Raw genomic sequence first — 15,028 nt, forward strand, 5'->3', positions numbered from 1 at the left:
GTAAACAGTTTCCAGCAGTCCCAAAACGGGCTGGACCCATTTGACATTATTTGCTCCTTTATTTTATTTTCTGCATTTAATTCATATTATGCAACTGACTCTTTGTTTGTTTTGTTTGTTAACTTAGATGAACCTTAATGAGTTAGTAGGTTTAGTTTTAGTAATGGGTGGTTAGTTTAAGGAAGACCAACAATTAATTCCATAAGTTATTCTCTTCTTTTTACGTTTTATTTTGGAATAATTAATTTGCAAAATGGCATGATTTTATATTTCGAGTTAAGAGAATCGTATTTTATTCTTACTATCCTAGAAATTTCAAAACATCATTAATATGCAAACATAAATTCAAACACATTTTTTAAACTCTTCAAATTTTTTAGTCAATCACGCATATTCTTCATTAAGCATAGTTGATAAAGATAATAAAAAATGGATAAAGGAAATCTATTAGCTATTTTGTATTTTTTATTCACACTTCTAAAACTCAAAGTCAATTAATACCTCATTGCTTAATTTTTTTATTAAAACATTGCATAAATCTGCATCTTCTTCTACTTATATGTAAGTTATCATACTTTGTAAACTTCATTTTTATTATGCTACTTCCTTTAAATCTATTAACAACTATTATAAATTTTATTCAAATAGTATTTTAAGATTTTCTTTTATACAAAGTATTTTCTTATTTTAATAACCTTCTTATTTAAGCCTTAGCAATATGTATAAGTTTTATTTTAAGCAGTTCATATTTTTTCTTTTGAAACATTAATAGCATTACAAGCCCACTTCTTAAAATTTAAATGTTACATCTTTAACTTCAATTAATTAACCTAAGTTTGGTCGGATAACCGTAAGTTAACGGATTCTGAAGGATGCCTAACCCCTTCCCTTTAGGATAATATAGAGCTCTTACCTAGAATCATACTGGTTAAGCAGACTATTAATTGAGGTTTAGTTTTAACTTTACCTTAGTTAACCTCTAGGTGTCCTAATTCACCGTTAAATTAATTAGGTGGCGACTCCTTAAAATAAAGTAAAAAATAGGAATCACCAATACGTCATACTCCTAATTAACTTCCGGGTTAAAATGGGGTGCGACACATAACAAGAAAAAGGAGAGGAAAAGTAAAATAGAATGAACAACCTTGTGACAGTTGTAGCATCGTAAGTATTGTACACAATTTTTTGTTTGGCCTTTATTTTAAACTTTAAGCTGTGTTCTGCAATTTTTTCTATGTTGTACCATTGTTGATGTTGGATAAAATCGAGAGATGCATGTAACTTATTTTAGACTTCTCTCCTCTCAACCAATTATAATCTTATTATAGACTTCCATAAATCAATAAAAAGTCCATGATTCAGCGAACTAACGTCTTGTGAAGTGACGGAAGTGGCCCAGAATAGTTGCTGAAAAAAATTAAGTTGTGCCCACAGATTTAAAAAAATAAATATTAATGCAGCTGACATAGGTTTTTTTTTAAATTGTTTTTTCCATGATCTTCTCTACTATCTGGTGCTAGTTGAATAATCGTTGCTATTTGATGCTTTAGAGTAAAACGTCCTGTTCCCTTCCGAGCATTTTCTTCGTTGTGGATGATCTATTTCGCAGCTCCCCAGTTCATGAAATAACAACTAGTTGTCGAGATTTACTCCCTTCGACATTCATCCCAACTTATGTGGCACATTTTGGATTTCGTGAGTGAAACAAATTACTTGACTGCCACTCTTTATATGCCTTTTAAATATTTTGAGTTGTTAATCATTGTGATTTATAGACACTTTTTACATAGTTTTCAAATATATTTGAATTTTTTTAAAGCTTCTATGTATGAATTCAATATTAAAATTGAAAAGTTTGACTCTCAAAATTCGAACGGTGCCACATAATTGGACTATGTTTTCCCAGTCTCATTCATTGATGAGGTATTGGTAATGCAACTAAAGAATAAAAGCAACAGAACAGAACATACTTCAGCACAAGCATATGAAGATAACAAGAAAGTAAAAGAGAGTTTCTGCTAAGGAAATAAAACCTGATCATGCCAACACGAAAAAATATGGTTGGCTTACACTTAAAATAACAATACAATACAATGTGTAACAACCATTTAAACAAGTCATTAGGAACTGAAACAATTCAAACACCACAGTAAGAGCCCGTTTGGATTGGCTTATAAGTTGCTTATAAGTTGTTTTCAGCTTTTTTGAGTGTTTAGCTGACCTGCTTAAAGTCATTTTGTGCTTAAAATAAGCTCAAAATAAAATAATCGAGCCCATTTAACTTAGCTTATCTAAAGCAGCTTATAAGCTGAAAACAAATTATAAGCCAAAAAAAAAAAAAAAAAAGTTAGACTAGTATAGATTTTTCTTTTTACTATTATAGACTAGTTCATTTTTCTTGTGTAAATGTATTTTGTTCTTCTTAAAAGAGTACTATGAAATGACATAACACATAGATAGACATTGTCACACCCCATTTTAACCCCGGAGAGTTAAAGTTAGAAGTATGACGTATTGGAGATTCCTGTTTAAGTTTTTGTTTTAAAGGAGTCTCCACCTAATTATTTACGGTGAATTAGGACACCTAAAGTTTATTAAAGTTATGTTTAAAGTTAATTCTGTTTAAGGTCTGCGAAACTTAAGATTCTAGGTAAGGGTTCAATTAGTCTAAAGGGAAGGTATTAGGCACCCTTTAAGACCCATTAACAATGGTTGACCGACCGGACTTATAATTAATTAGGCTAAGTGTAAATATGATATTGTAGAAAAAAGAAAGTAGCTTTATAAATATGGCTAAAGTTATAGATAAGCATGTAAAAATGCTATTTGTAAAATAGAACTTATAAATAATAATTTGTATAAAAAGAATACTCATAATTCTATTTAGAATACAACTTATGAATGTTGTTAAAATTTTAAACGAAAGTGTAATAGTGTTGTTTAAAATAATACTTGTATAAAACATGATAATATGCATAAAATAGGATTTGTAGAAAATAGGATAATTTACCTATAAATAATAGCCTTTAAAGGAAAAGATGATTTGTGGTCTTAGATAAAATGATGATATTATATGAATATAATGATGTAGAAATAATGCCTAGACTTATATTCTTAAATTTGATAAAAAAAGGCAGAACTTCTTTCTATTATATATTTTTTATTACTCTTATTTAACATTATTTGTGCTAAAATGCGCATGATTAAAAAGTGTGTTCATAAAATGTACTTGAATTTATAGTTTATGTATCCGTGATATTTTGAAATTTCTAATAAAAATAAGAATAGAAACGGGATCTTAATTCAAAAATATATGTTTACGACTTCATGTCCTTGAAAAACCAATTGTTCTAATATAGATAAATCTTGCAAGTGTTGTAACTAATTTAATACGAAAATGAAGCTATGAAATTAATTATTGGTTCTTTCTACCCACCTTACTAAAATCAAACCCCACTAATTTCGCTAAAGTCCATCTAATCTAAGCAAATAAAATAAGTAAAGTGTTAGTTGTGTAACTACAAATTAAATAAAACAAAACAGAAGAGTAAATAGGTTAAATGGGCTCAGCTGCCGCAAATTGTTCACGTTATCAGCTTAAGCCCAACAAATCTACTGATGTTGCTGCTGTGATCTGTTGGCTGTTGGGCTTCGGCCCAGCAGCTTTAACGTATTGCTGCGAGAACTGTTCATCTATTGGGCTTCAGCCCAGATTTTTTGTTTTCTTGTTGGGCTGCAGTCAGGGATCTGGACGCAAGAGGAGTTGTGTTGGGCTTTTAGCCCAACGCCAGATATGGAAGAAAACGAGTCCGAAGGACCCGTATGCGATGTTCATGCATAAAAATGAGAGAAAAATGATTAGTATACGATCAATGAATAATGTTAAATATACAAAATATAAACATACTTTGCAATATACAAGCAAAGCAACTTTCAGACATGGGCTTAGCAGTACATAGCTACTAAAAATGAGACAAACCAGGAAAACAGTGGAAGTTCCTTTAGACATAGGCAGATTGCATGGTATATTTCAATCACATTCTGACCAAAATAAGATCCCCAACATGTGCAAGTTCCTCAGATTACCCAGTGAAGGTCATAGATACCATGTTTTGTATTGAAAGAAAACAAACTTTAGAACCCTCCATCTACATTCCAGGACCCAGAATTCCAGACTAGCTAGCAAGATTATAGCACATACTGCCCAGCCCCAAAACAGTCACACAGAGATCTTGGTAAAGTACTATGCAATGACTAAATGTATGTGAAGAGTTAAACAATTTAGACAGGTAGCAGCAAAGAGAGAACAATCAACTCTGGATGAAACATAGCCCAAATAACAAACTGAGTATGACAGTAGGGATGTATCATGGTCGATTAGCATGTTCAACATAAAAGGAATAAACCAAGGCAAGTCGTATAGCAGTCACTACACAACAGATTAAATCAGAAATAATCTCAGAAGCATATGTAGGCATGAGCAGGAGACAATGCACAAGCAAGTACATATGAAATTCGCGTCATAAAAGGCCTTAATGACACAAGCAGTAACAAAATCGAACATATATCCCTTTGAAAGAGCAAAGACAAATAGCAGGCAGCAGCCATAGGCAAGGCAAAAGGGAGAAGTATGCAGCTGCTGAGGACAAGCCAAGGCAGATTAGGTTGATGACCAACTCAAACATTGATGTAGAGCTGAGTGGAGTTTTTTCCATACAGTAATACATAGAGGTTTCAAACAGGAAGGCACTGCAGCAGACTGAAATGAACACATACAAGGCCTTAATAAAATTATGCATGCCCAGAATCTTTAGAGCTAAATCTAAGGCCAGACCAACTGGAACATACACTCGTCAATTGATTTTGTAGACATATTGAAAGCAGATATAGGGATGCAGACTTTAAATTTAGCAAAGTGAACCTTCAAATTGTTTTAACAGCACCCCATGTTCAGTTTGACAGAGAAGCAAACTCTTTTTTTTTTTAAAAAAGAATGAGAAAATTAGAACCCCAACTAAGCATGTATTAAGATTGAGAGAAAACATTTGGTAGTATTCTAGATTTTAAATACATAGCAGGTTTTCCTTTAGAATTCAATGACTAAGCAGGACATGGAAAAACCAATGCTAGGAAAGTTGTTACGACTGGGCAAAGAAAGGATCAAACCAGAAAATCAACTAAGCCAAAACCTCTCTATGCTCCCTGGAAAGTGAGGTAAACTGATCACGAGCAAATGCATTTGGCTTCAACAACAACAAATTTCTTCTTGACTTAAAGGAGACATTTGCAGTTTAACCATAAGACAACATGTGTAGATCTTTCATCCGAACTTATGAAAATGTATTTATCATTAAATCGTATCTAGACAAAGGTTAACAGATCAAAACAAAATTTTCAAAACACGAAATGTGGAGGATCTTTGCTATTTTTTACAAAATACCTTCAGACCAAATGAAAATGGCTTCATTTCTATATCAAGATGAAATTGTGAAACTATAGAAAATATTTCTGTACCTGATTACTTAATCACAGTTGAAATTAACCCTGCTAAGGCATACTGGGATATCTGGTCGCATAGTAGCAGTAATTCAGACCCAATAAAACAATTTCGATCAAAACATCAACTCACAAACACTGTCCCACTAACATAACCAGCAGGTAAATTAAACATTATTCGTTACTAAACCGAAATTAGACTAACTAAAACTTGGACATACACAATACCACTAAACTGATAAACTGAAATTTAACCAAACCGAAGCAACGACATACACGAACAAACACAGATTTTAAATTCGAAATGAAAGAAACACGCTGACCTTTTGTGGGTGCAGTGAAGTGGGTGTTGACGTCTCGGATTTAAACTCGAACTCGAAGAACCCGATTAAAGTAACAAAAATTTCTAACCAAAAATAGGGTGATTGTTGGCTGTTCCCTTTCGAGTAAAGACTCTTTTATGATCAAAATTGATATTTTAGTAGGGGATTTTTGCGGTTACGGCTTCTTGTTCCCCTTTCGTAGGACTGATTTCGTTTTCAACTCCACGAACTCTAACAAAAGAATTTGGAACAAGCTTAGGTTTAGAGTAAAAAAAAAAGGAAGTGTTGAGTATTATCTCCCCCAAATCCCTAAAGATATTCCCCAAATTTCCGCCCCCCCCCCCCCCCCCCCCCTTTTTGACAGAACAATTCGTCCTAGATTTATAGGGCTTCGTTTGGTTTGAGAAAGAGAGGAGCGTGGACAGAGAGTGGGGGACAGCGACGAGTGGGAGTGGTGTAGGATGAGTGGAAAGGAGAAAGAGAGAGGAGTGAGCGAAAAAAGGAGGGAATCAAGGAGCGGCGACGATGAGGAAAAAAAAGGAAAAAGAAAAGAGAGAAAGAGATGAGGGGAGGCGGAAGAAAGAAGAAGAGGAAAAAGAAAGGGGGAAGGGAATTAGGTTAAAGGGGAAGGGGATATGGTGGGCCGGGTCGGGTGAGTGTGGTTGGGCTGGATCTGTTGAAAACGTGGATAATGGGCTGGTCCGTTTGGGCTGGTCCATTAATTTAAATATGGGCTGATAATGTGGGTTGAGTATTAAAGATGTGGGCTAATTATTTGGGTAGGGAAATAATATTGTATTTTAAAGTCATTAATTTGGCTAAAAATTATTGGTCCTTCCTTCTCTATTTAAATTATTTTTTGGGCTTCTAGTTTAATAACTGGTATAATATATATTATGTAAATAATTAATATGTAGAAAAATAAATATTTTGCAAAGTGTTGTCTTGTAATTAATTTAACGATTCCAAACCCGAAAAAATGAAACGATGACTAGCCGTTTAAAATCTGTGATAAAGTAATACTTATAATGTTAAAAAATAAAAGTAGCGAAAATAATAGTAGTGAAAATAAAGTATTTAGCTTGTCAGAAAATTTAGGGGAGGGACAAAATTGGGTGTCAACAGACATCTTAACTTGACATCAATTGGCAAGTGAACACCCAATTTGGAAAATGCAAATCTAGATAATTCAACTTGGTTTGGCCGGTAAACCCTCAAATTTTGAAAATGCACATCTAAACACGGTTAAATTTAAGTTGTCTAATGCGCATTTCAAAGTTGGGCTGTTTACAAGGCCAACTTAAGCCAAGTTGAGGTGTCCAGATGTGCATTCTCAAAGTTGGAGTGCTAATTTGTCAATTGAGACCAAGTTAGGATGTCTATCAATGTATTATGGCGTGCGAAATTATACATCAACATTTGCAAATATATTGATTGAAAAAGCAGCTTAAACAAAACTGAAATGCCGCAAATTAACAACTTCCTCCATTTCAAAATAAGTGGTGTTTCACAAAATCATGAAAGCATTAATTTTTTTCTTCCAATTTTACTCTCATTTTAATAAATGTAGTTTCATATGACCTAAAAACCATTAAAAATCTTTCTTTTCAAGGCAATTGATTAAAGGTAAATTAGTAAAAACACTTCTTATTTTTTAGGAGTGAGTAGTTTTCTTAAGGGGTGTGTTCAAGCTAAAAACACTACTTATTATGAAACGGAAAGAGTAGTAAAGAAATAGACTAGCCAAAATTCGAGAATAATAGTCTATCTAGTCAAACTTTCAAGATCTGCTTATTTTAAAAGTGTTTTTTCATCTGTAAGTGCTTTACAAAAAAGAATTTTTGGAGAGTAGCAATTTTTATTTGACTAATCAATTTGAAATCAATTTTGCCAATATCAAACCAAGAATTTGTCCTTAGCTAAAGTTCCAAATATGATTTTGGGAAAAACTACTTTTTCGAGCTTTTACTATTACTCAAAAACACTTTTTTTCCCAATGAGCTTGGCGTAACACCTGAGCTTTCTAAAACAAGCATTATTTTATTTTTTTAAAACACACTTTCAACTTCTTAAAAGCTTGGCTAAATATGATATACGTCGATGCCGGCAGATCGGATTCGAACCTGTCAATTCTTTTCTTAATAATTTTCATCTCCAACTGAGCAATCTCTGTAAAGAGTGCAAGAAATAGGAATTGAGATGCAGAGGATCTTCCATTTCCTATTAATATAGAAAATCTTAGCTGTTTAGTTTGCTTTAATATCATTGTATTTAGTATCTTTCCTTTAGTTAAAAGGTTTTTTCTCGACCAGGACCAGAAGTGCACACTTTTCGCAAAGATAAAGGAACATTTGTGTTCAGCATTATATAATACTCCCTCCGGATAAAAAAAAAGTGTCCACTTAGTCTTTTTTTCTTGGGTAAAAAATGTTATCTTTTCGGATTTGCCCCTATTAAGTGTTATGTGATCCAGGGCCTATTTTAGGTGCGAAAAAACGGGACATATGAACACATGGTCTCTCTATAAAACTAGGTATTTTATGTATATTTTTTAAAAGTAGTATAATACTATCTGGTGTAACACATGCTACAAGAAAGCTAAATGGTGCACTTGGTTGGAGGCTGAGTTAATTACATAGATGTCTAGAGATATCAAGTCCCACTTAATACATTTTTTCCTTATTTTTTTTAGTGGTGAACCCATGTTTCAGAAATCATAGATTTGCCTCTTATGTGGTCAAATCCCAATGTCTATTTAATTAGGAGTAGTTTAGTCAATTCACATATTTTTTTTCTTGGAGTGAGTAATTTCTCAAGAGATGTACAAATGACTAAGTGAACTCTTTTTTAGATCCGGAAATAGTAGTAGTTAGTTGGAAGTGAAAATTGTTTGGAAAAGAGTTGACATGTTCGAAGCCGATCGGCGGGCATCGATTTATAGCCTATGTGGTCAAGCTTCTATGAAGCCAAAAGTGCTTATTCTTTCAACAACAAAAAAATGCTTGTTTTAGAGAGTTCAAGTGTTTGGCCAAGCTTCGAGAATTTTTTTTTTTGAATAGTAATAGAAGCTAAAAGAAGTAGTTTTTCCCTAAAAGCACTTTTAAAACTTTGGCCAAGCACAAATTGTGGCGCTAATATTGGAAAAAGTAATTTTTACAACTTAATTAGCCGAACACAAATTGCTCTCTCCAAAAAGTATTTTTTCAAAAAGCTCCTATGATAGAAAAGTACCGGTTAAAAATAAGCAAATTTTGAAAGCTTGGTCAAACAGGCTATTATTCTCAAAATTTGCCTCCACAAAAGGTCCATTTCATTTCTTTACTAGTTTAGTGCATTTTCGTTTTCTGAAGTGTTCACAAAATTTACTAAGAGATGACCATATGGAGCATACCTCTCTATATGACCATAAAGAGCATACCTCTATATGACCAACTTCAACTTCTTGAGTGTTTCTGCAAAAACTTTTGCATTTTAATTGAATATGCACTAGTGATACCTCAATGATTCCAGTTGACGAAGATGGACAAGATTATTGAAGTATTTGGATTCCTTACAACTTTCATAGTCATCTCTATAGCCAAAAAAGTCATAACTCTCTAATGTCCCAAACCCTTGAAAACACCTCCTCTCTGCAACACTCTGCAAACCAACCAGAAATAGTTTGTATGTTTGAAAAAGCCAGCATCTGGAGGATCTGATAAATATAATTTTCCGAATTCGATATGCCTGTTGCATCATTTCCCAAATTTGTTCTGGAAACCTTACATATACCAAAACTATATCTACTAGGCTTTATTCTGGATTTGAGAAATGAGTTGCAAATGTGGATGTATAGTTTCATAGTACTCTTTTAAAAGGTAGAACAAATTACATTTACAGATAAAGAACAATATCGATGAACTAGCATCAGCAGTCTCAAATTGTTAATCTAGAGTTTCCCTTTTCTTAGTACAGGTTACTCTAAACATCTTGATATAACTTGTTCCATTTTCATCCTACGCAAGGATGTTTAACAGAATCTACAAGTGCTATTTTCCTTTTAAGCTTAAAAAAATAGAAAGGAAACTAAACTTTGAATGGTAGATCAGCAAAACAAATAAAAATGATGATACAAGATCTTATCTCCTTAACTGAAAGTAAGAACAAATATCCATTCTTTTTACACTATGAACAAAATTAAGTTTGCACTATTCATGATAGATCTGAACAATTCTTCCATCGCCGTCGTCATCATTATCAATTACATCCTCATTTCCTCATCTCATCCTTATCTTCCTCAATAGAGGAACAGCTGAATGAAGTCACGGAAGTCAATTATCTTGGGATCTTTTCTTTATACAGGCGAAAACTATAATTCACACATTATAAATCCTTATGCACCGAAAGCCACATAATGAGGGCATTTAAGATCATTTTATTTTTATCATTTGACTAATTTAATTGCCATATTTATTAAATTAATTTTGCTTATCAAAATAATTATGTGGTCAGTCTAGAAGAAAATACCTATTTTACACAACTAAAATTTGATAATTGTTTTAACGGAAAAGGGTTAAAAAATCCCTTAAACTATGTGAAATTGAACAAAAATTCCCTCAGTTTACGGGCATTTTTTACCCTTTCTCATTGTTCAATTTCTCATTATTCATCACAATTTATATTCACGAAATTAAGAATTTCTGTCTTCTTTAATTCAGAAAAATTAATATTTTCTAACGACGATGACTTGAAGAAAAGAAGGCTAAAACACTGCAATTGAACGAGTATATATATATACTCACATTTACTGGAGATGCGAACATCCACGGGTTTGTTTCCGAGTTCTTCTTGTTCTTGTTGAATTCGTTGAGCAGAAGCCTCGAGTTCGGGTTTACAACCAACTAACTCAATTAGTTGCAGTGGGTCAATTTCTGCAAACTCAATGGGTATCTCTTCCAAATACCAGCATTCTTTAATCACAAGGCGCTCAAGGACAGGAAAATTGTCATTCGTGGCTTTCCAGTACTCGAGATCACAATTTTCAATTAGCAAAAGCTTCAATCGAGTAAATCCGCCTGCAATTGGATGCCATTCTTCACCCTGACAAGCATACCATCTTAGCTTCAGCACCTCAAGGTTAGGTATCTCACCTATGATGTCCAACTCCTCCCACCTTAGTTTAGTTTCTTCGAACTGTAACTTCTTGAGCATTGCTGGAAAAGCTTTCACACTTGGAATGGTCTGTAATGGTCCATAAAAACTCAATTTTTCAAGTTGATGTAGATGGACAAGATTTTCGAGAAGTCTAGATTCTTCACAACTTTCATAGTCATCTTCCTCTCCATAGATTCTTAACTTTTTAGCATTCCAAATCCCTGAAATAACCTCCTTTGTGCAACTACTTGGAGACAAACCAGAAATAGTTTGTATGTTTGGAAAATATAAGTGTCTCTCTTCACCAACAGATACATTTGGGGGATTTGGCAAATAAAATCGATTTGGCAAATAATATCTTGCGAGTACCAGATGCCTTAATTGCTTCAGTTCCCAAATTGTCTCTGAAACATTTCTAGATGCCCAATCATCACTTCCAACAATGAATGTTTGTAGATTCCATAACCTGCAAATTTCTGAAGGTATGTGAAAATCCCCGTACATTGCAAGGTACCTCAACCAAATGAGGCACAGTATCTCAGGAGGGAATATTTTGCAATTTATGGGGCTCAAGTCCAAGATTCTGAGTAAATTGAAATGATTAAGCCCTGCTTTGAGAGTAAATCTATAAGGGTAAGATTCAGGAAGAAAGAAAAGTGAACGAGTTCGATAAAGTGAACGAGTTAGATTCAAGAGATTGTTGTCTTCATCATATGTCTGCCTCCTTATCCAATGATGATGTCCAGGGGTAAGAAGGGCCCTATAAGAATCATAGTCATTACATGCAATGTCTTTCATGACAAAAATATTTTGTCTTTTAGCTTCTCTCAAGCACAACTCATGTATTAGATCATGAACCTTACATGATTTAATTTTTGATTCATCCATACTTTTCTCGCTAACGAGAACAAGACATCTGTCAACAAGATCTTGTAAACACTTCTCAGCCTCCCCTTCCAAGTCTTTTTCCAACTTCAGAAAACCTTCGGCGATCCATAATCTCACCAATGTCTTCGCTGAAATCTTATAGTCTTCTGGAAAAAATCCAAAATATAGAAGGCATGCTTTTAGATTGCTGGTCAAGTGATTATAACTCAACCCAAGCACATGTAAACATTGTTTACCAGGATCATTTGTTACAAATGACTTGACATCTTTGGCAACACTTTCCCAATCTTCTATTGTCCTTTCTGATTTGGACAGAAACCCAGCTACCACGACAACAGTTAGAGGTAAGCCTTCACATTTGTCTACAATTTGCTTCCCAATAGTCTCAAATTCATCAGATGGTAATTCTTCATTTGAGAACACAATACTTTGGAAAAGGTTCCAACTCTCATCCGTATCCATGAAACCCATCTTCAAAGAACGATTCTCCGTACCAGCAGAACAAGCTACTTCACTGTTACGGGTAGTCAACAGTATTCGACTCCCTTTGTTTTCACTAGGAAAGCATAGCCTCACGTCATCCCATGCTTTACTGCTCCACATGTCATCCATGACAATTAAATATCTCTTGCCCATCAAACTCTTTCGTAGCATGTCAGCTAGCTCTCCTTCATCTTTCTTGTGAAATTTGCCATCCAATTCTTTTGTAGAACGCAGAAGGCTTAGCAAGATTTCCTTTACATTGTGTTGGCTAGATACAGTAGCCCAACCACGAACATCAAAATGAGAACAAAGGTACGCATCATTGTAAACTTCTTTTGCTAAAGTTGTTTTACCAATGCCTCCCATCCCGATGATCGGGATGACTTTGAGTTGACGAGACAAGCCACTGTATTGAGTCAGTTCTGCCAGCAACCTTTCCCTTTGATCATCACGTCCAACCATATTGTTCTTAACATTTAGAATATTTTTTGCTGAACTTGAAAAATCTTGAACCAATGATTTCTTTGATGCGTGTTTGCCTTTATCTTGAATCTTTGTTGACTCTTTCAAGACACGGTCAATGTCCCCTGCTATCCGTTGCAGGCTTTGACAGAACCTTCGACGTGCCTTTCTTTTCTGGCTTTTATTTGTTCCCTTTACAGTTTCTGTTAGTCTCAGTTGAATTGTGTATTCAACATCATTTGCAACTTCTTTTACCTTTACTTCCAAATCTGTCATTTCCCCAGAAACATTGCTTTTCTCAAAGTTCTTGAGAAATACTTCCAGGGAACTAGCTTTTTCATGAAGACCGAGAAATTCTTCTCTATGATCACAGATTAGAGATTGCGTTGACCAATGGGATGTCAAGAGAAGTTCAATGGTTCTCATAAGAGAAGCCACACTTGCATAAGCCATATCTACTGTATTCTCGTTTGTACTTTGCAAATATGATCTGAAAGCTGCAAGTTGCAAGGGGTCAATGGTATTACAGATAACATGATTTGCCAAAAAAAAAGGCAGGCATAAACTAAATAAGATCAGGTAATTTATTAGTCTTCACTCTGAAACTTGAATTCGTACCCTTGTATAGGCACTGACTCTGTTTCATGTTACTACAGATGATTTTACACTAGGGCGGTAGAATCTTTTAATCTCTAACTCTTTGAATTTAGTTAAAGATTTAAGGAATAATAATATTTAACAGTGCCTAGGACTTATACCTACCGGTTACTAATAGACATGTATAAAAAAAAATGTGAAAGTCTCTTTTTAACTATCTATCCTATGCCACTTTATTCACCCTCAATACTTTGGATATGAAGTTCTCTTTGTTCGACAAATTCAATCAATCAACTAAGATAAACAGCGTAAAGTATGGCACCGTTAACCAGGGGCGGAGGGAGGAAGGGCCAAGGGGGTTCACAAACCTTCCGCGAAAAATTACATTATCTATACATGGTTGAAATTATTTTTTATGTATATATAATGGACGTTGAACCCCCTTTGCCTTCTTCGTGTGTTTACTTTTTCATATTTTGAACCCCTTTAGTGAAAATCCTGGCTCCACCACTGCAGTTAACTACTACTCCCTCCAGATTAAAAAGAGTGTCCACTTAGCCTTTTTATCTTGGGTCAAAAAAAATATCCACTTATCAAATCAAGAAAAAATTAGAGTTTAAGTATTATGTGATCAAATCTCAATATTTATTTAATTAGGGATAGTTTAATCAGATTACATATGTTTTTCTAGGAGTTAGTACTTTCTTAAGGGGTGAACACTCTTTTTTATCCGGAGGGAGTATATTAAGGTCTCTTTTTTTCATGTTCAAGACTATTTGTTGGAAATTGCCCACAGATAAACTGCGTTACGTATGATGGAATCATAAGTTCAACTAGTAGAGTTATAGATCTAATTTCCCTCTTAAAATCATTCAGGGCCATATATCTGTGCACAAGTGTTGTTTTACTCCAATAAGTTTAATCAAATGACAGAGTAATTAATTAAGGGCAACTAACCTTTCAATAGCAGATGGGCAACAAGCTGCAAAAGCACTGCAAAAGAATACTAAGAGAAGAACACAAATATGAGTATCAGCAAACAAAATGGATAAAGCATATAAGATGGTAAACAGCTTGAGAAAACAGTTTAAATAGTCCTTTAACTTTAAATAGCAGGTTCATTTAAGTCCCTATTATATAAGGCTGAACATAAGTGGTCCTTTATCTTTGCAAAAAGGGTGCACTTCTGATTCAATGTATGTGAACATATTTTTTTATAATTCATGTCAAAAAAATGACTTTCTATATTTGAAAATAATTTACTTTTATGCAATAATTTATAGTCACACAAAATATATGCGATTCATTTAACCTCACAATTTTAAAAGTCTTTTCTAATTTTTTAAACTTTGTGTCTAGTTAAATAGATTCACATAAATTGACACGGAGTAAATATGTAATAATGTAACTTCCAATTTCCAATTATTTCCTTGTCGTACCTCTATTCACCTCTTAGCATTACATAATCATCTAAGCCGTTTCTTTTTCCTTTAATTATAGCATCATACGGCCTTGTCTTGGCTTACAAAATCCAACTTCAAAAGTCTCATGCTAAATGCCTGTCTGTAGATATAATATCTGATATTTCAGTGAAGCCGATTAAGAGTTTAATGTTATGAAATTATGAATGTCCATTTCTCAAATAT

At 33.8% G+C, this 15,028-nt stretch overlaps 1 protein-coding gene across 3 annotated transcripts; it reads right to left on the bottom strand.

Moving 5' to 3' along the window:
• Positions 1 to 8,353: 8,353 nt before the first annotated feature.
• On the bottom strand, positions 8,354 to 14,561 carry LOC132636953 (putative late blight resistance protein homolog R1A-10). 3 transcript variants are annotated; one of them, XM_060354066.1, is made up of 3 exons: positions 14,340 to 14,561; positions 10,601 to 13,282; positions 8,354 to 9,458 (listed from the first exon to the last, which is right to left on the bottom strand). In XM_060354066.1, coding segments are annotated over exons 2-3 (2,640 nt in total). In that variant the 5' UTR covers positions 13,239 to 13,282; positions 14,340 to 14,561; the 3' UTR covers positions 8,354 to 9,456. The 3 variants fall into 3 exon arrangements, with proteins under 3 accessions (XP_060210049.1, XP_060210048.1, XP_060210047.1); XM_060354065.1 differs by lacking the exon at positions 8,354 to 9,458 and adding an exon at positions 9,773 to 10,110 and having other exon boundaries at positions 14,340 to 14,560; XM_060354064.1 differs by lacking the exon at positions 8,354 to 9,458 and having other exon boundaries at positions 9,773 to 13,282.
• Between the last annotated feature and the right edge of the window lie 467 nt (positions 14,562 to 15,028).

The sequence above is a fragment of the Lycium barbarum genome, chromosome 4 (genome assembly GCF_019175385.1).
Source record: "Lycium barbarum isolate Lr01 chromosome 4, ASM1917538v2, whole genome shotgun sequence".
NCBI lineage: Eukaryota > Viridiplantae > Streptophyta > Magnoliopsida > Solanales > Solanaceae > Lycium > Lycium barbarum.

Excerpts from the sequence above, each read along its gene's own strand:
- LOC132636953 (XM_060354064.1), bottom strand. The coding sequence starts at position 13,238 with ATGGCTTATGCAAGTGTGGCTTCTCTTATGAGAACCATTGAACTTCTC.